The sequence below is a fragment of the Delphinapterus leucas genome, chromosome X (genome assembly GCF_059928025.1).
Source record: "Delphinapterus leucas isolate spDelLeu-1000000601 "Yukka" chromosome X, BTC_Dleu_Yukka2, whole genome shotgun sequence".
Taxonomy (NCBI): Eukaryota; Metazoa; Chordata; class Mammalia; order Artiodactyla; family Monodontidae; genus Delphinapterus; species Delphinapterus leucas.
This window is the reverse complement of record NC_143150.1, coordinates 15,688,567-15,709,097: the sequence shown is the minus strand read 5'-3', so window position 1 is coordinate 15,709,097 and position 20,531 is coordinate 15,688,567. Positions and strand designations below refer to the sequence as shown.

At 43.3% G+C, this 20,531-nt stretch overlaps 1 protein-coding gene across 6 annotated transcripts in view; it reads right to left on the bottom strand.

Moving 5' to 3' along the window:
* Positions 1-18,903, bottom strand: part of ARHGEF6 (Rac/Cdc42 guanine nucleotide exchange factor 6) — a 118,756-nt gene extending 99,853 nt beyond the window's left edge. For 2 of the 6 annotated variants that reach the window (XM_022554325.3, XM_022554329.3), the window contains exons 1-2: positions 18,464-18,900; positions 17,041-17,124 (exon numbers count right to left, since the gene is read on the bottom strand). In XM_022554325.3, coding sequence (XP_022410033.1) covers positions 17,041-17,124; positions 18,464-18,628 — 249 coding nt within the window. In that variant the 5' untranslated portion in view covers positions 18,629-18,900. Of the gene's footprint in view, positions 1-17,040; positions 17,125-18,463 lie in introns of all 6 variants that reach the window. The other 4 variants (XM_089904056.1, XM_022554327.3, XM_022554328.3 and 1 more) reach the window with 4 other exon arrangements.
* Positions 18,904-20,531: the final 1,628 nt, after the last annotated feature.

Below are 20,531 nucleotides of genomic sequence, written 5' to 3'. Positions count from 1 at the left end.
AGAAGTGGCTAAATTTCTTTTGTTAGTAAAATACCGCATTCTCTTGGTTTGCATACATTTCTCAGAAATTATTGGTAAGTAGCCCCAGTTTGCTGGAAACCTAGCCATGAAGAACAGACAAATTACAAGACAGAATGTTCCTCAGTGTTGAGGCCTGCTTCACAGGCCGGGCTCTTCATAAAAGCTGTTAAGAGCTTGACCCCTTCGAGATGCCTCTTAAAGTAATGTCCATGTGTTTCCAAAGCATAAGGAAACCTGTATGTTATTGTCTAGGGTGAGACAAGTCCTTATAACGCTTTCACTCACTGCTTTGCAAACTGCTGCATTTCCTCCCACCTTAATTTAATTCTTTCTCTTCCCTATTGCCCTATTCAATCCCTCAACTGACATGTCTGATCTCTGTAATAATATTCAAGTCCCCAAGAAAGTATAAAGCTGGGATTTTACTCTCTTTCTCTAAGCAGAACTAAGTTAGGAAGGTAAATCTTCTGCCAAGAAGTCAGTAAAAATGACACGTGACTATTATGTCATCTGGGGTGATCCACAGCTCTGAACCCACACACCCCTCTGTGTGGAAGGGTCCAGTTTGCCAGGGTATGACAAAGTGGGGAGCTAATTAGACAGATGTCTGGTGTTGTAAGTCCATCTTCCAGATGACAACAGAGGAAGTGGCAATGCCAAGACTGAAATGCAGATATGGAGCAGCTTCTGGACTGAGTGGACATACACTTCTTCTAAAAACGTAGGTAAGCAAAGGCCCTAAGCAATAGGCAAGTGCGCTCACTCTTCATTTGCAATTCAAAGGCCAGACCTTGTACTTCCTTTTGGTACTAACCCCAAGGTCATCACCAATGGCTCTGCATACCTTATGTTGTGCTGGCAATGTCTTCACCTCTCAGATTGATCCTGGGGGGTCGCCTCAGTGATAACGTATGACCAAATTAGAATGGGGCTGGAGTAGGGGAGAGTGGCCAAGATTGTGTGGTTTGAATAAAGGGCTGTATTGTGCTCTGTTGCCCCCAGAAACAGCCTGGATTAGAATCAACATTAAAAGCAAATTAAAGGGGTTTCCCTGGTGGTGCAATGGCTAAGAATCTGCCTGCCAGTGCAGGGGACACAGGTTCTATCCCTAGTCCGGGAAGATCCCACATGCCGCGGACCAACTAAGCCCGTGCGTGCGCCACGACTACTGAGCCCACGTGCTGCAATACTGAAGCCCGTGTGCCTAAAGCCTGTGCTATGCAGTGAGAGAAGCCACCACAATGAGAAGCCCGTGCACCGCAATGAAGAGTAGCCCCCGCTCGCTGCAACTAGAGAAAGCCCGCGCGCAGCAACGAAGAACCAACGCAGCCAAAAATAAATAAATTAATAAATAAATTTAATTAAAAAAAACAAATTAGAGTTGAGTTAGATTTAAAACAAGATAACTTTGACACCTCCCATCAGGAAGATTCAATTGATCAAATTTTGCAATAAAATGTCTTCCTTTTGGTATTATCAGCATACATTCAATCCAATTCAGAAACTATATTTTTCCCTTTTAAGTATTACATATCGTGGGGGGTTTTTTTGTTTCTTTTTGTTTTGTTTTTGTACAGAGGCAACTGATTTTTTTTTTTTTTTTTTTTTTTTGCGGTACGCAGGCCTCTCACTGTTGTGGCCTCTCCTGTTGCAGAGCACAGCCTCCGGATGCGCAGGCTCAGCGGCCATGGCTCACGGGCTCAGCCGCTCCGCGGCATGTGGGATCTTCCAGGACCGGGGCGCGAACCCGCATCCCCTGCATCGGCAGGCGGACTCTCAACCACTGCGCCAACAGGGAAGCCCGAGGCGATTGATTTTTATTTTCTCCCCTCGACTATGCCCAAATCAACAGGTTTATTACTTATTTCCTGGGAGCAAGGGGGAAAGTTTTTGTCAGTCATAACCAAAAACAAAAAACCATTTGTTGAATTGTTTAATTCAACTAAATCAGGAAGCATCTTGCTCTGGGGTGGATTTTTAAATTTCAAGCTATCGTAATTACAAAACAAATGCATTTGTTTTAAAAGACACACCAACTATTTCATCCAGGTAAATAAGAGAAACTGAAAATAACCTTTTTACACATTCTCCTAGTTTATGCATAGACTAGAAAAGAGTGAAAGGCTTTCCTGATTTTTCAAGTCCAAGAGGAATCCATCCAAACCGTTTCTATTATTAGCACACAAAAATGGTAGCTAAAGAAGTTACTGTGGTTAACAACTGAATAATTCATAGTCTCGGAAGAATTCTGTTGCTTTGTCTTCTCCAGTTCCTCTTTAGAACTGGATCCCCAAACATATTTCTAATCCTGAGTTGTTATAAAGGCAACCATATACAAATTCTTCTCAGCACTTAAAAATTGGCCACACTAAGCACTGAGAACTACAGCAAGACATTAAGCTGGAGACTTAATAGGAACTCTTATAACCAGTTCATGAAACTCTTAAGATTACACATATATTGTCAGAAATTAGAGTCACAGGTTCCAGTCTGTGTCCCATGGATATCACTGGGCTATAACATCACTGAAATTTAAACTGCCTTTATGCAGTCTTCCAAATAAAATATGTAAACACAGTAAATATGACCTACAAATAATTTTAAACACATTTCAACACCCTCTAATCTAAATTCAAATTATTTTCTATGAAGTGAGGCACTGAGAATTTCAAGTCTGGAAAAAGAAAAAAAACACTTCAATTAGTGAGTGAAAGAGGTTAATAATGTTGACAGGATGAACATTTCTGCTGTTCGCATGACAAGAGAGGTCAAGCCCGCCACCACTCTTCATCTAAAATTCCCAGAAACTGTCAACTTTATTTTGTCTTCAGAAGAGGGATGTTAAGAATTAGAAAATATGTGGGGATTTTAACCTTTGACTTTATTTTCCAGAAACGTTTTTCCAAAAACAAGCGATCTTTGCCAAATAAAGCACAGACCTGAGAAACAAAATGGGTGGATATTTTGTTCCTGGTTTAAGTTTCATCCTCGTCTAAATTCCCAATGTGGGAATTCCCTGGCAGTCCAGTGGTTAGGACTCCGTGCTTTCACTGCCAAGGGCCCTGGTTCTATCCCTGGTCGGGGAGCTAAGATCCCGCAAGCCGCATGGCGCGGCCAAAAGTTTAAAATATATATATTATATATATATATTACATATACCTAATAAGTGACTACCTCAGGTTAGTTCAAGTCCAAGACTCAAGCTCTTAGCCACTGTGCTACTATACTACTTCTCAAGAACAAAGGTTCCCTGACCGGGAATCAGACCCAGACCAAGGCAGAGAAAGTTACAAATTCTGGCCACTAGGCCACACAGCATGTGTTGGGTTGCCTGATCCCACACCAAAAAGGCCCTGATGGTTATGTTTGGCAGTCTGCTTTTTATAGTTTTTGTCTCCTGCTGATTTCATTGCTTCCATGTTACACATAGATATAGACTCTTTCTGCCATCGCCAGCAAGTCTAATCTAGAGCAACTTCTCTTCTCCCTTTATCACAACTTTCTATTTAAATGCTGCTTTCCAGTTTACAAAGTGCTTCCACATACCTTATCTCATTTAATCTAATTTGCTATTTCTAACCCGTTTGGGGATGAGCAACCAGATTACCCATAATTCCAACAGGCTTCAATAAATAAAAGTAATTAGGCTCTGAGTGAGGGTCTGAGGCAGTCTCCTAGGAATAAAAGTGCACAAGTCTAAGGACAAAGATGGGGCATCTCTTTTGCAGCCCGGAGCTTCCCCGACCATTCAGTCATTCTAGCAATCATTCATTTAATAAACATTAACTGAGCACCTGCTATGTGCCACGTTCTGTACTGATTGCTGGCGTTATATGATCAAGTTCTGGTTCCTGCCTTTGAGAAGCTCCAAGGCTAGTAGAGACGGAAATGTGTCCACAGATTACCATGGTGAGAGTGGGCAGGTAGCGAAAAGGTAGCTGGGCACAAGGGATTATGGGAAAATGGATGCTAACTGCCCAATCCAGCAGAGATTTCCTAGACAATCCGATGCTGAGGAGGTTCTCAGCTTGGGGGCAGACACTAGAGGTTGCTAGATGGCTGAACTCTAGATAAACCAGGGAAATAGTTGTCGACTCTGGCTGTGCATTAGAATCACCTGGGGAGCTTTCAAAACCAAATAATAACTTCAGAAAACTTTGGGGCAGCACTTACTCAAGCCAAACATATACACACCCTATGGCCCAGCAGTTCCATTCCTATGCATAAACCCAGCAGAAATGTGCACCAGAAGACATGCGCAGGGATATTCATAGTAGCATTGTTCATAGCAACTCCAAACTGGAAACAACCCAGATGTCCATCAACAGGTGAATGGATAAACAAAACAGGGGACATCCACATGGTGGAATACTACTAGCAATAAAAAAGAAAGAATGACATGGGGAACTCGTACAAATATTACCCTGAGTGAGAGAAATCTTATACAAACAGATACATACTATATGATTCCACTCATATAAAGTACAAGACAGAAAAAAAGGAATCTATTGTCTTAGAAGTCAGGGCAGTGGTGCCCACTGGTGAGGGGTAGTGACTGGGAAGGGGCACAAGGCAGGTGGCTTTTGAATGCTGATGATGGTGTGTTTCTTAATCGGTGTGCTGACTGTACAGATGTGTTCAGTTTGTAAGGATTCATCAAACTCTACTTAGGATTTGTGCAGTTTCCTGAATTCATGCTATATGGCAATAGAAAATTCGTTTAAACATTAAAAAAAAGAACAAGAAATACCAAGGCCTGGGTCTCACTGCAGACCAATTAACCCAAAAGCTCAGTGTGGGGAGATCCCAACATTTGTATTTTTTAAAAACACCGCAGGTGGCTCTAATGTGCAGCCATGTGTGCAAACCAAGGTTAGGCGTTCCTGTATTTATCAATAGCTCCTCAGGGGCGATAGCCTGGCACGTAGCAAAGGGAACAAGTTCTGAAGTAAGGTACATCAACAATTACATTCTGGCTCCATTTTGCCCTGGCAGTGTGTGGCATTTGTCTGGATCATCCCCAAACCTCAGCATAATGGGAACAATATCCCCTCCCTCCCAGGATTGTTGTGAGGATTAAATAAAATAATATACTTAAATCACCTAGCACAGTACCTAGAACATCGTAGGTGCTTGAGAAATGGTAGGTACTCAACTCCTTTTCCTCCTTCGTGTCTAAGTTCCAGTGATGAGCAGATTGCTGTTAACGAACAAAACTCACGCTCTCCAATTTCTCCTCCTGAATGAGTTTCTTTGTAAAGACTGAAGTAATATTATACTTGGGCTAGTGATGTCAAACGAATGTCGGACATTTCTGGGCCCTGGTCGCTCACTCTGTTCAGCACCTGCTACCCCCGAAAGGTGAACGGAGGGGCGGCAGACTGTAGGTAAATACAAACCACAGACTCTCCTTTGGAAAGCTTTGTCCCTGTCCTCACTCCTAAGAACAGCACCAGCCATGTGAGTTGGCAAAAAGAATAGAAAAAATTAATAGCTTGGAAGACATACCATCCATGAAATGTGCCAAATGAAACAGTTTTGTATAAAATGTCATGTTTTCATAAAAACAAACAAACAAAACAGAATCCTGGGCTGAGAGCAGGAGATTCAGGTGAGAGTTTTGATGATACCACCCGTCAGCTGTATGACTTTGCTTCACTAAACTTTTCTGTTTCTCTGGCCAATGAAAGTAATGCCATCTCTCCTACAGCCTTTACAAGGGCACAGTGAGTTTCAGATAAGATAAATAGAAAGCTTTCCAAAAACTGAAGCAGCAAAGAAAGGCAAGACTGGAAATTTACTTTTTTCCAAACTCCAATCACCAACCACCACCCTCCCTCCCCAAGACTGAGAACTCTCTGATATTAACTGCTCCAAGTGTACGCAGAGACTCCACCAGCCTGAAGCTCGCTTATGTAAGAAGAGACTGCAGCACTGCCTGGCATGTAGCATAATACTTTGCTTAAGAGAAATCCTTGGAAATGCCTCAGCTGAAGTACAAGGGCAAGTCCAGGCCTTACATTTTGGAGACAGGCGCTCTCAGTCACGGAACACCAGAACTGTGGCTCGAGCAAATGATGTCATCCGAGCTCCTCTTACCATGGTCAATGTCAAAAATTAAGACAGGAAGTTCAAGGACAAATTGTGGGGTTCCCAGGCAAATATAAGTTAGAAAAGCAGTTTGCACCTTAGAATCTTGCCTTAAAAGTTGTCTCCTATTCTGTAATGGTTTTTGGTTTATGTGAAGCTTTTCTTGACAAAAATATACATAGTTGCATAGAAAAATATATGCCCTTAGGACTCTATTTTTACTCCCACTACGCATTAAGAAAAAAAAAATCATGTGACTCACCCCTAGATCCGAAAACAATATCAAACCAAAATTTAAAATATAAGATTCTCGAAGAGACAGAGATAAACTTAAGGGCTCTCCACTCCAGAGCTAAGAAACGAAATCGCTCACATACCTGTTGGGTTCCTAAATGACTGGAAAATGAAAACTCGAAATTAACCACAGGCACGTTGAACACCTTGGAGACACAGGACTTTCCCCATCCACAGACCATTCCTGCGACAGACCTGTGTACTCAACACCGAAAATATCCCCAAATGTACAAATGCCGGGGGTTGAGGGGTGGGGGGAGGTCAAGTTAGTATCAAAAAAATAGTACTGTTGACTACCGCCCTGGTTCCGGGGGAAAGAAGGAATCCGGTCTGTTGCAAAGCTCGCGGCCAGAGGCGGACAACTCGCCCCTAAGTTTGGCGCTTCCCAGCTCTCCGCCCGCGGCCCCCGCCCCCGCTCCCCGCACCCCGGAGCTCAGAGCCCCGCGAGGCCCTGGCGGAGGACGGACCCCGCGGCCACGGCCCGGGGAGGAAAGGCGGCTCCTCTCCAACCGGGGTCCTTCGCCCCCACCCCAGGCCCTCGCGCGCTTCCCTTCCCCTGACGCCCTCGCCCCGGGGCAGGTCACCTGGCTCGGCCGCTGCCCGCTGCTCCTCCACTTGCTCGCTCGGTCCAGCCGCGCCGCCGCCGCCTTCGGGAAGCCGCTCGCCCTCCCGAGTCACGGGGCCGGCGAGCGGGCGGCCGAGCCCGTGCCAAGGCTGCGGGAACAGTTCCACCCGGCCGGAGCTGGGACCCTGCCCCGAGCGCGGCCGCCACCAGGGCGAAACTGGAGAGCTGGGCTCGGCTCTCCGGGGCGGGGAGGGGCGGCTGCAACTTTGCTCCTGGACGCGGGCGAGGAGGGGGCGCCCGTCTCCAAACTCCGTGCAGCGCCCGCAACCTCTCCAGTCCGGGGATTTTTTTTTTAATGCCCCCCTTTTTTTTAATATAAAGGGAAGCCAGATTCTTGCCCTCAAGTTCTTGTTTCCAGAGCGGCGGGGCCGCTGGGAGGGCGGAAAGCTGGGTGCGGGAGACGCGCCCCGCTGGGTGCGCTGGCGGCGAGCCGGTCGAGGGCGCGAGGGGCAGCGGCGGACGGGCAGCGGCTGCCCTGGGAAGCCGCCTTCGCGGCCGCTCCGGACCCTGCTCTCAGTACCTCGCTGGCCCCCTCCAGCCCGGCGCCCAGAGCTCGGGAGGAAAAGCGGCCTGGAGGGACGGGCCAGCGGCGTGGAAGCAGTGACCCGGACCTGGATCGCCGAAGTAGGAACTGGAAGTGACAGCGGCGCAGGGTAGGGCAGCAGCAGCAGCAGCAGCCGCCGCCGCCGCCGCCCGGGTAGCCGTGGCAGCAGCAGAAACCGCGGAGCAGCGGCGGCCACACTGCGCATGCTGCTGCCGCCCAGTTCGGCCCCGAGCCCCGGGCTGCCGCCGCCTGGCCTGTAGCGGGCCTCTGCCAGAGCCTCGGGTGGGAATCCCGGCCTCACAGAGCAGCCCTGCCTGGTGGCCCGCTTCCTCCTCCAGCCCCCGACGCAGCTCGGACCCCCCAAGCTCTTTGGTGAGCCGCTGAGACACCCCAGCAAGGAAGCGCTCTCCAGCGGCCCTCCACATCCCTCCTTTCCCCCAGCTGTCCTGGCTGCCCTTCCCGGACTCTCGGATAACAGGCCCCACATCAGATCGTCTCTTTGATGGAGAATGAAAAGGTTCGTGATAGATGGGAAATATTTCCGACCTTACTTGAAGTCCAGTTTTTACAGAAATACAATGCACTCGGTAGATTAGGATGGCCAGAGTCATGGGTGTCATTTGATGTACCTCACGGCAATTCCAGTAGGAGTGTCAGATTGGCTCAACAGAAAGAAAAAAAAAAAAAGACCAACAACTTACAAAATCCTCTTTAGTCTTCCCACTAGCTCAAATTGAGCGGCTAAATATACAAGGCTTTCCCCAGCGGAAACTGATGGAAACGGGCCAGTTAAAAACAGTGTCCAACAGTGAGACATTACCAATCACTACTCCAGTCTCTTCATTTGACAGATGAGTCAACCGAGGCCAAGGGAAGGGGACTGTGGCTTCTCCGAAAGAAGGTGGCAGGTTCAGGGTCTGAAGGAAGGTCTGCTGCTACCCACTGCAGCTACTGCTTTGTTGCCTGGCCTTCTGCCTCACTCCAGGCACTTGGCTCCAGGGAGGCTTTGCTCTCCTAGAGCCGGAGCTCTCTTACCGGAGATTTCGCCTTGACTCATGATGAGAGCAGCCCCTGGGAAATGGCAGATCGTCCATCCCACAGGCCCCACTTTGCGGAGGGCGCCCCTGCTGTTCCAGTGACAAGGCAGACAGCAGGCAGTGAGACGGAGGCAGTGAGACGGAGACAGGAGGGGGCAAAGAAAAAGCCATACTGATACCAGCTGATGAGAGAGAGGCAGAGAGAGAAGGAGGAAGAAAGAGAGACAGAAGCACTAACTGAGCCTCATATACAATCAATGATATCCTTCATGAACAAAACATCTTTTTTACAAAGTAGGGTTGGCCCAGGAGCAGAATAGGAGAGGGTAGGGTATCCCTGGCAATGTGTGGGTCATAAGGGTGGCAGGTGACAAAGCAGAAGTACCTGTTGGGGATGAGGCAGGGAGAAAGGCTGGCTGAAAGGAAAACCAGAGGACTAGAGCTGAGACACACCAGTCCTTCCTGGGGCTGTAGCCAGGACCATGCAATCAGAGAGGTAGCACCCTGGCCACTCTCAGATGATCGCAAGAACTGTATCTGTCTCTGATTCCCGCCAAGTTCAAACGCAGAACAAAGACAAAACTAGCATTGCTAGGACAGTGTTGTCAAGGGGCTTCCTGGTCACATTAGCGACACACTACCTAGACATGAGGATTCTTCCATATGTTCTGGAAGATTTTCTCTTGAGGCCTGAGTGTCCTCCCTGCCCCCTCCATTCTGTAAATAAATAAATAAGAAAGATGTATTTGTTTTGCAGAAAAGGAAATACAAATGAACTATAAAGGCATGAAAGATATCCAAACTCACTAGGAATCATGGAAGTCAAATTATAGCAATAAATGAAATACCATTTTCACCCAACGTTTTAGCAAACATTGAAGATAAATAATATCCAGGGCCACCAGGGACATGAAGAAGGCACTTTCTACACTATTGGCAAGAGTATAACGTCAGCATTTTTGTAGAGGAATTTGAGAGTATCAAATTTTCACATAGTAATTCCATTTCTATGAAGAAAGATGCATCAAGAATAATGACAGATGTGCACAAATCTCTATGTGCATCTACAACATGATCCATTGGTATTTATCCCAGGAATGCAAGATTGATTTAACAGATGAAAATTAATCAGTGTAACACAACATATCAGTACAATAAAGGACAAAATCAGTGGTCATCTTAACAGATGCAGAAAAAGCATTTGACAAAATCTGGCACCCTTTCGTGATAAAAACACTCAAAACCTAGGAATAGAAGGGAACACCTTCAACCTGATAAAGAGCATTGAAAACCCACAACTATCATGATGCTTAATGGTGAAAAATTGAAAGCTTCCCCCTAAGATCAAAAACATGACTAGGGTGTCCACTCTCATCACTTCCATTCAACACTGTATAGAAGGTTTCAGCCAGGCATATTAGTCAAGAAAATGAAATAAAAGGCATCCAGATTGGAAAGGAAGAAGCAAAAGTATCTCTGTGCACAGATGACATGATTTTGTACAAGAAAATCACACGGAATCCAATAAACTATTAGAACTAATGAACAAGTTAAAGTTGAAGGACACAAGATCAATATACAAAAATCAACTGTATTTCTATGCACTTGCAATGAACAACCCAAATATGAAATTAAGAAAAAAATTATATTTGTAGTAGTATCAAAAGGAATAAAATACTTTGGAATAAATTGGACCAAGGAGGTATAAGGCATGTACACTGAAAATTACAAAACATTGTTGAATGAAATTTTAAAGACCTAAATCAATGGAAAGACATCCTGTGTTTATGGATCAGAAGGCTTAATATTGTTCAGATGGCAATATTCCCCAAAGTAATATACAGACTGAACACAATCCTTATTAAAATTCCAGCTGGCTTTTTTGCAGAAATGGACAGACTTATCCTAAAATCTATATGGGCACACAAGGGATCCAGAATAGCCAAAATTATTTTGAAAATGCAGAACAACGTTGGAGGGCTCATGCTTTCTGATTTGAAAACTTACTACACAGCTACATTAAGCAATTCAGTGGGGGAAAGAATAGTCTTTTCAACAAATGGTGTTAAGACAACTGGATATCCACATGTAAAAGAATGAATTTGGACACCTATCTCACACCATACACAAAAACTAACTCAAAATGGATCAAATAACTAAATGTAAGAGCAAAACTTGAACACTCTTAGACGAAAATGTAGGAGTAAATCCTCATGACCTTGCACCAGGCAATGGTTTTCTTAGCTATGATACCCAAAACACAAGCAACAAAAGAAAAAAAGATGAATTTGACTTCATCAAAATTTTAAAACTTTGTGTTTCAAAAGATACTGTCATCAAAATACCAATGGCATTTTTTACAGAACTAGAACAAATAATTTTAAAATTGTGTGGAAACACAAAAGACCCCAAATAGCCAAAAAAATCTTGAGAAAGAAGAACAGAGCTGGAGGAATTATGCTCCCTGACTTCAGACTATACTACAAAGCTACAGTAATCAAAAGAGTATGGTACTAGCACAAAAACAGACACATTGATCAATGTAACAGAATAGAGAGCCCAGAAATAAACCCACACACTTATGGTCAATTAATCAATGACAAAGGCGGCAAGAATATACAATGGAGAAAAGATAGTCTCTTCAACAAGTGGTGCTGGGAAAACTGGACAGCTACTTGTAAAAGAATGAAATTAGCACATTCTCTAACACCATACACAAAAATAAACTCAAAATGGATTAAAGGTTGGATACTATAACACTCCTAGAGGAAAACATAGGCATAACACTCTTGGACATAAATCACAGCAATATTTTTTTGGATCCTTCTGCAAAAGCAAAGGAAATAAAAACAAAAATAAACAAATGGGACCTAATCAAACTTAAAAGCTTTTGTACAGCAAAGGAAACCATTGACAAAATGAAAAGACAACCTACTGAATGGGAGAAAATATTTGCAAATGATATGACCAATAAGGAGTTAATATCCAACATATATAAACAGCTCATACAACTCAACATCGAAAAAACAGACAACCAAATTAAAAACTAGGCAGAAGACCTGAATAGACATTTTTCCAAAGAGGAAATGCAGATGGCCAACAGGCACATGAAAAGATGCTCAACATCACGCTAATCATCAGGGAAATGCAAATCAAAACCACAATGAGGGGCTTCCCTGGTGGCGCAGTGGTTGAGAGTCCACCTGCCAATGCAGGGGACACGGGTTCATGCCCCGGTCCGGGAAGATCCCACATGCTGCGGAGCGGCTGGGCCTGTGAGCCATGGCTGCTGAGCCTGCGTGTTCGGAGCCTGTGCTCCACAGCGAGAGAGGCCACAACAGTGAGAGGCCCGCGTACCGCAAAAAAAAAAAAAACACAATGAGATATCACCTCACACCTGTCAGAATGGCTATCACGAAAAAGAACACAGATAACAAATGTTGGGGAGGTTGTGGAAAAAAGGGAACCTTCCTACACTGTTGGTGGGAATATAAATTGGTGCAGGGCTTCTCTGATGGTGCAGTGGTTAAGAATCCGCCTGCCAATGCAGGGGACATGGGTTCGAGCCCTGGTCTGGGAAGATCCCACATGCCGCGGAGTAACTAAGCCCGTGCGCCACAACTACTGAGCCTGCGTGCCACAACTAATGAAGTCCACATGCCCTAGAGCCCATGCTCCGCAACAACAGTAGCCACCGCAATGAGAAACCCGCGCACCGCAACAAAGAGTAGCCCCCGCTCACCGCAACTAAAGCCCATGCGCAGCAACAAAGACCCAATGCAGCCAATTAATACATTTAAAATAAATAAATAAACAAACAAATAAATAAATTGGTGCAGTCACTGTGGAAAACAGTATGGAGGTTTCTCAAAAATAGAGTTTTGTAGAAATGTAGAAAATGTAGAAAACATTATATATTAGGTTTGTAGATTAGGTTTATAGGTTTGCATATTAGGTGTATGTTAGGTTTGTAGGTTTGTATATTAGGTTTGTAGGTTTGTAGAAATGTAGAAAACAGTATGGAGGTTTCTCTAAAAATAGAACTACCACGTGACCCAGCAATTCCACTCCTGGGTATATAACCAAAAAAAGCAAAAACACGAATTCGAAAAGATACATGCACCCCAATGTTCATAGCAGCATTGTTTACAATTGCCAAGGTATGGAAGCAACCTAAGTGTCCATCAACAGATGAATGGATAAAGAATATGTGATATATTATACACACACACACACACACACAATGGAATACCACTCAGCCATAAAAAGAAGAAAATTTTACCATATGCAGCAACATGGATGGACTTGGCATTATGCTAAGTGAAATAAGTCAGACAGAGAAAGACAAATACTGTATTATATCACTTATATGTGGAATCTAAAAAATACAACACACTAGTGAATAAAACCAAAAAAAAGCAGACTCACAGATATAGAGAACAAGCTAGTGGTTACCTGTGGGGAGAGGGAAGGTGGGAGGGGCAATATAGGGGTAGAGGGGAAAAAAAGGGGTTATTATGGGATTATATGAAATCATGTGTGTGAAACTTTTGAAATTTGTAAAGCACTATAGAATTTAAAGGACTTTTCATTCAATAAAAAATAATTTTTAAAAATTAAGTTAAATTAAAAAAAAAGAAAAAGGGGAAAATTAGAAAAAAAAGAGAAACTATCAAAGTCTGGGAGGTGCTTCAGAGATACCTTTGTCTCCCAGGTGTCTCAGCAGACTTCCCTGACCAGTTGCTAGCTGTGTGATCCCCTAGAGACCCTAGGACACTGTAGCCATATGAGAACACAAAGATGGAGGTCACTTGCAGAGGCCAACTGGCCACCCAGAGGGTCAGAAGGCAACAGCTCTTTCATGTGGTCACTGTGCCCCACAACCAACACTCAAATTGTCAGTGTTCTGCTGCATCTCCAGCTTCATTTTTCTACATTTCCAAATTGACCATTTCAAGCTGCCACTCTTTTTTATATAAATAATAGTGTGTTCTTGGCAATAATCAAGCCCTGCTCTTCTTGCTTTTCATACATTAACAGTTTTACAGCGTCAACAAAAAAGTATTCAGCATGCCCTATACTAGGCACTGTCTGAGAGATACTCTAAAGTGACAAGATACGGAAACAATCTAAATACCCATCAGTGGGTGAATGGATAAAAAAAGATGTGACATATACACACAATGGACTGTTATTCAGCCATGAGAAAGGAGGACATTCTGCCATTTGCGACAACAGGGATGGAACTGGAGCACATTATGCTAAGTGAGATAAGTCAGACAGAGAAAGAAAAATACTGTATGGTGTCACTTATATGTGGAATCTAAAAAAGTCAAACATAAAAAAACAGAGAGTCAAATGGTGGTTACCAAGGGGTGGGGGTAGGGTATGAAAAGTGACGTTGTTTAAGGGTACCAACTTGCAAGGAGTAGCAAATAGGCCGTAGTGCTCTAATGCCCGCTGTAGTGAACACAGAGAACAATATTGTACTATACTTAGGTGATGTGAGCTACAACGGCAGTTATATTACAATATATAAATCTATCAAAGTAACACATTGTACACCTTAAATTTACACCATGTTGTATGTCAAATATATTCAATTTTAAAATAATTAATTTTTTTAAGTTTGCAAATATTTATGTTGATGTCTGTCTCCCTAGCTACTTGGGAGCTTGAGACTGGATGGTCAGTATTCTTGGCTGCTTGAGTACACACCAGCTTTGCTTTCAGTCTCATTCCTTATGTGCTGATTTTATTAGGCTTCCCTCGGGGTTCTAGGAGTGCCTTGGTATGGCTGCTATACACCCCTTACAGACATAATTTTGCTTTTTTTTTTTTACAGGCATAATTTTGTGTACAAAACTACCTAGTGATAACAGTGTGAGCAGCTATTATGCATGTCTTATGTGCAGTGACATATGAAGTGTGTTTTAAGTGCATTATTTCATTTGATCTTTAAAACAGTCCTATGCAGTAGTTATTACTAATGTCTCCATTACACAGATGAGGAAACTGTAGCAGAGAGAGGCCAAGTAACTTTTCCCAGAGTCACACAGTCAGAGTCAAGACTCTGACCCAAGTCTGTCAAACTAGAGAAGGTATGTGCTTAACCATGATGCCAGATATTGCCTCCTTACAATATTCATCTGATGCTCAGGCCAGCCTGAATTATCAAAAAGAAATCAAAATATGCCTGGTGCCTTTCATGTAAGAAATGAAAATTATGTTATACTTTTTTAGAAAGATTTGTATCCATAGTGGCTAAAAATTAATGGAGTAAGCATTAGTTATCAGAAAAATCCACTTATGTGAAATGACTCGTTCTCCAACAATGCCAGACATAGGAGGTGTTCCTTTTTTTCTTTTTTTTAAATTTATTTATTTATTTATTTTTGACTGTGTTGGGTCTTCGTTGCTACGCACGGGCTTTCTCTAGTTGCAGAGAGCGGGGGCTACTCTTCATTGCAGTGCACGGGCTTCTCATTGCAGTGGCTTCTCTTGTTGCGGAGCATGGGCTCTAGGCGCACGGGCTTCAGTAGTTGCGGCTCGCAGGCTCAGTAGTTGTGGCTCGCGGGCTCTAGAGCACAGGCTTAGTAGTTGTGGCACACGGGCTTAGTTTCTCCACGGCATGTGGGATCTTCCTGGACCAGGGCTCGAACCCGTGTCCCCTACATTGGCAGGCGGATTCTTAACCACTGCGCCACCTGGGAAGTCCCCCAGGAGATGTTTCTGTATCATCTAGTATTCTTAGAACCACAAATAAGCTCGGTATACCTTCTGACAGCTTCAGAGTGCATAAATCACTGGCAACCTCACCATGTTTTTATTTATCAAATAAAAAAGAAAATACCATGATCTGCTCATAGCAGACATGATTCCATAAGGGATATAGACTAGGTTACACCTACCTCAAAAGCCATACACACTCATGTGCCCATGCACAAACACACACACACACACACACACACACAGAGTGCTAAAATTTGGCAATAGGGAAATCTGGAATAAAATATTCAGAGACAAGCATAGCTTGATGCTATGGCTAACTTTAGGAAAAATTCGGAAGGAAGCAAAATTTATCTGGGGCAAAGGTACTTGTACTACTACTAATAGCTAACACTTGGAGAAGACTTGCTATGTAACACGCACTCTTCCGGGACACAAATTCATTGAAATCTCACACCAATCCTATGAGACAGGAGCTGCTATTCTTCCCATTTTACAGGTGGGGAGACTGAGGCAGAGAGGCATAGTAAAGTAACATGCCCAACGTCATAAACATACTAGTGGGAGAAAACTGAGATTTGAACCTGAGCAGTCTAATGTCCGAATCCAGGCTCAAACCACTACTAATGCTTCTCCACAAGTAATACTACTAATGCACATCCACACTTCTTATGTCCTTGATCCTGTGCTGAGCATTCTACATACATTACTTCATAGATCTTTGGAGGTTGGAGGCCTTAGCTCTAAATTATTATGCAGTATCTCATTTGATCCTTACCACAACCCCATAAGGTAGCTATTATTGTGTCCATTTTACAGATAGAAACACTGAGGCACAGAGACATTAAATAATTTGACACACAGGCGAAAGTATCACCTCCTTTTCAGCAACACCCCCTATACTTACTGTAAGGATCCACATAACATAAAAGAATGCAACGTAATTTAATTTACAATTTCTACCTCAGGGCCAGGTTCTTTCAAGGCCTCTGTTCTAAAGTGTTAGTGGGAAAAAGTGACAATAAGCTTTCCACTCTTCCCAACTCAGGGGGATTACAGTAACCCTCTGCAGCAGCCAGTGGCCTGCTTTGGGCTCCACTTAAGTAGGGACTCACACCATACAAGCTCTGGCACCGGAAGCCTGCTTTCAGGGCTTGGGTGCTATTTTTTAAAGGTACCATATTTTGGTTTGGTTTTGTTTTTAATTGAAGTATAGTTGCTTTACAATGTTGTGTTAATTTCTGTTGTATAGCAAAGTGATTCAGTTATACATATCCATACATTCTTTTTTATATTCTTTTCCATTATGGTTTATCACAGGATATGGAATATAGTCCTCTGTGCTATACAGTAGGATAAAAGGTACCATATTTTGCTCTTTTTTTCTTTTTTTTTTTGGTGGCATGCAGGATATTAGTTCCCTGACCAAGGATCGAACCCTTTCACCCTGCAGGGGAAGCTCAGAGGGAAATCCAGAAGGTACATATTTTGAATTTTTATTTTGTTTTGTTTTGGAATTGGTTTCTGGAAAAGACAAACTAGCAAGCCACGACTGGGGACCACCGATCTTAACCATGGTTTCCATAAAATGCTTCCTCTGTTTCACAGTGAAAATAAACCAAGTACTTTTACTACAACACCATCTTCATTAGAAGAGTGAAAAACGATGACCACGAGGAAGGCAACCTGGGTGGGCTTACCTCCACTTGAAGGGCTGCACATCCTTTCAGGAAGTCATTGACGTTGTTGGTGCAGTCAGCTTCAGTTTGGGGCTCCAGACAGTACTAGGGAAACAGAGTCAAATGTCACTTGGAGACTGTCATCACATGTGGGTCACATCATTGCATCGTTCACTGATAAGTAGATAAGCTAGGCTTTTTAAGGCGGGGCCAACATTGCTGTCAATCCAGGAAGAGAAATTAACCACTGAAGGAAGTGATGCAAAAATCTAAACGGTCGGTCTTGTTTCAAATGTCACGAAACCCTTAGTCCCAAGCCGTCTCTACTTACAAACTTTTTCTCATGCTTTCTGCCAAAGCGTAGTAATAGCAAATTAGAGAGACCCTGAAAGTTTTTTGATCCTGGTTCCTGCTTTCAACCTATTACCACCCTCCGTCCTCCTCGTGATAATTTATTAAAAAGTATACTTTCCCCTTCACTGTTCTCTACATTTGATCACATTTCTCAACATTTTCCCACCATTTTATCACTGTTTTTCAAGTTTGAGAAATTATAAGCAAAAGAATTGTACTCAGCACCGCATTCCCTGCTGACCTTAAGAAAATAATAGTAGGGCTCCACCTTTAAACTTACTTAAAGTGGCCACTTTTTGTTTGTTTGTTTGTTTTTTGTTTTTTTGGCTGCGTCAGGTCTTAGCTGCGGCATGAGGAATCTTTAGTTACGGCACGTGGGATTGAACCCAGGCCCCCTTCATTGGGAGCGTGGAGTCTTAACCGCTGGACCACCAGGGAAGTCCCAGTGCCCACTTTTTAAATCACATCCTCGTGACCATGGGTTTCCAACATTCACAATTTTGGATTTTTAAAAGAGAGTAAGGTTAGTTTCACTTTGAACACACGTTGCATTTGAAACATATATTTGGTTCCTATTGTTTTAACAGAATGTGTTGTAACATTTTGGATTATTTCTCCTGGTTGCTAAATAGCCTTTCTTTCTTTCAATGGATATTTTATTTCTTTGTGAAGAAAATCTACACTGAATTTAGTCATACCGTCAATAAACACCATCTGTATCTCTTATAAATCATCCCATTTTTTCCTCAGACTCACATGTACCCCAAGTTCAGAACATGTCCTCAGTACACAGGGAGGTATAACATGCATCTCTATGACAGAGCAAGCTCGTGACATGGCTGTTCTCCTTGTCCCTCACACCAGTGGCGTAACAGGTTTTTACCGTACTAATCTTTGGTGGCCAATTACTAAAGGATAACATTTCATTTTCCGACTTTTTCCAACTACAAAAACAGAAAGAAAGTCGAAGTCTTAGAAAGATATTAAAGTAGGAGCGTCCCGTGACCCAGACAATCGAAAATCTCCAGAGTGACATTATTGCTGCTCTCTTGTGGTAAGCAACCCCAAAGATACTGCAGATTTCCCTTACCTTTTCTATAGAGCCAGGCCTAAGTCTGTTGATCAGTTTGCATAGCACTACCCCATTTTTCAGTGAGGACTTCAAGAACTCCTCCGGATCACAGATGGTCTTTTTGGGGGAATCTAATACTCCCAAAGATATAAGCCATGTCACGATGCGTTCTTCTGGATTCATTACTGAGGACTGTACACTCCGAACAGCTCTCTGGGGCAGCTGCAAGGACTAAGCCACATCCGCGATTGCATCTGCTGTTGTCTTCCTTTTTACGAGTTCTCTTCTCGTGCTCGCAGCGCAAAGCTCTAAAAGAACTTTTCTTAGACAACGGTGGAAGCCACTCCAATTATGGGATTTGGAAACCACGGAGCTCACACTCAAAGATGTGGAAATAGAATGAATGGGGGGAAAAAGAGTCCTGGATAACACTGGGTTCCTTTTTCAAAATCTGCAAAACAAATTCATTGGGATTAAAAAAGAAGAAGAATACATACACACACACACACACACACACACACAAAAAACCAACGGGTGCAAGAGCTGTAAAGGAAGGAAGTGAGAAGGCTGCTGGGGAGGGAGGAGAGAGAAGGAAGCGAGTGCTCTGGGAAAACAGAGGTGAGCCAGCACTTCAGGGGACCTTAGAAATGAGATACTCATGGGCCAGTCTGGGAAGAAGCTGTCAATATATAATCTAGCCCCAGTGAAAATCTGGTTTCTGTCAGGAGGAAGATGCCAACTGGCTCTTAGGTCAGACAGATCTGAGCCTCGTGGGGAGCTGTGCTGGCACAACAAGGCTCAAAGAAGGTAGGCTGGGAAATTCTTCCAAGAAATGGCCACATGTCCTCACACTGTCTCACCGAGATGATATGTCACAATCGTGCCTTGCAAAACATGTTGAGTTGCACAGTGACAACATGCCGAGCAGAGGAAGATTGTGCCTGCTGTCAGCCATCACTGTGTATAAGCACAAGCTAGAAGAATGGCATTTTACTTTGCAGCCAAAAAGCTATGTTGAGGGAAATAGACTAAGGATAACATCTGACATCCTGTTTACTTGCATTCTTGAGTGATTCTTTTTCTGGACCTGGTTCCACTACACAATCCAGCTGCAGTACCCTTAGCAAAGGCTTAGACACAGTCACATCAATGGGTAAAAAGCACTTGAAAACAGAGCTTTTGAGAACAAAAGAACACTTGTACTCTGCCTACACTAGAGTCTAGAAAGTTGATGTTTCCCCAATAAGAAACACTGCCTTAAAAATCCTGCTCTGGGAAAAAACTGGTCTATAACAAGAGATCTGAACTATTCTTAAACATCTTCATAACCAGTTAAAATAGTCATATTATTGGGAAATGTATGATAAGGCCAACAGTATAGCCTCATCTGGGCAAATGCATGGTACTCAGCATTACCACCCTCTCCTAGTGCATGGGATCCTGCTAAGCTTCAGAATCTTTTCAACACAGTTTTAGGCATCTACTACCAAATAACCAGCTTAGATAATCCTGCTGCCTGTTTTCAAGGCTTCCCCTTCTTACCCTGTAGTAACACTTACCAGACTTTACTATTATCACTTGTCGATCTGTCTCCTCCACCAGAATGTACCCTCCCCTAGAGGAGGGGTCTTGTCTGCCTTAATGAACACTGTCCCCAGCAGAATGCCTGGTACACAGTAGATGTTTTAATGGCTTAAAACAAACATGTTTTCCTTGCTAATGATTATACTTTTACTGAGATATAATTGACATAATGAATTGCACATATTTAAGTTGTATGATTTAATGAACTTTGACATATGTATACATCCCGTGATACAATCACACACACACACAATTCAGATAAATCTTTCCATCATCCCCAAAAAGTGTTCTTGTGCCCTTTCAACCCCATCTTCCCTCCCTTCCCCCAAAATCCCAGACAACGAACAATCCCCTTTCAATCCCTATAGATTAGTTTGCATTTTCTAGAACCTTATATAAATGGATGCATACAGTATGGAACTTTCTTTTGTCTGGCTTCTTGCACTTAACATCATCACTTTGAGATTCATTCATGTTGTTGTGTCTATCAATAGTTCTACAA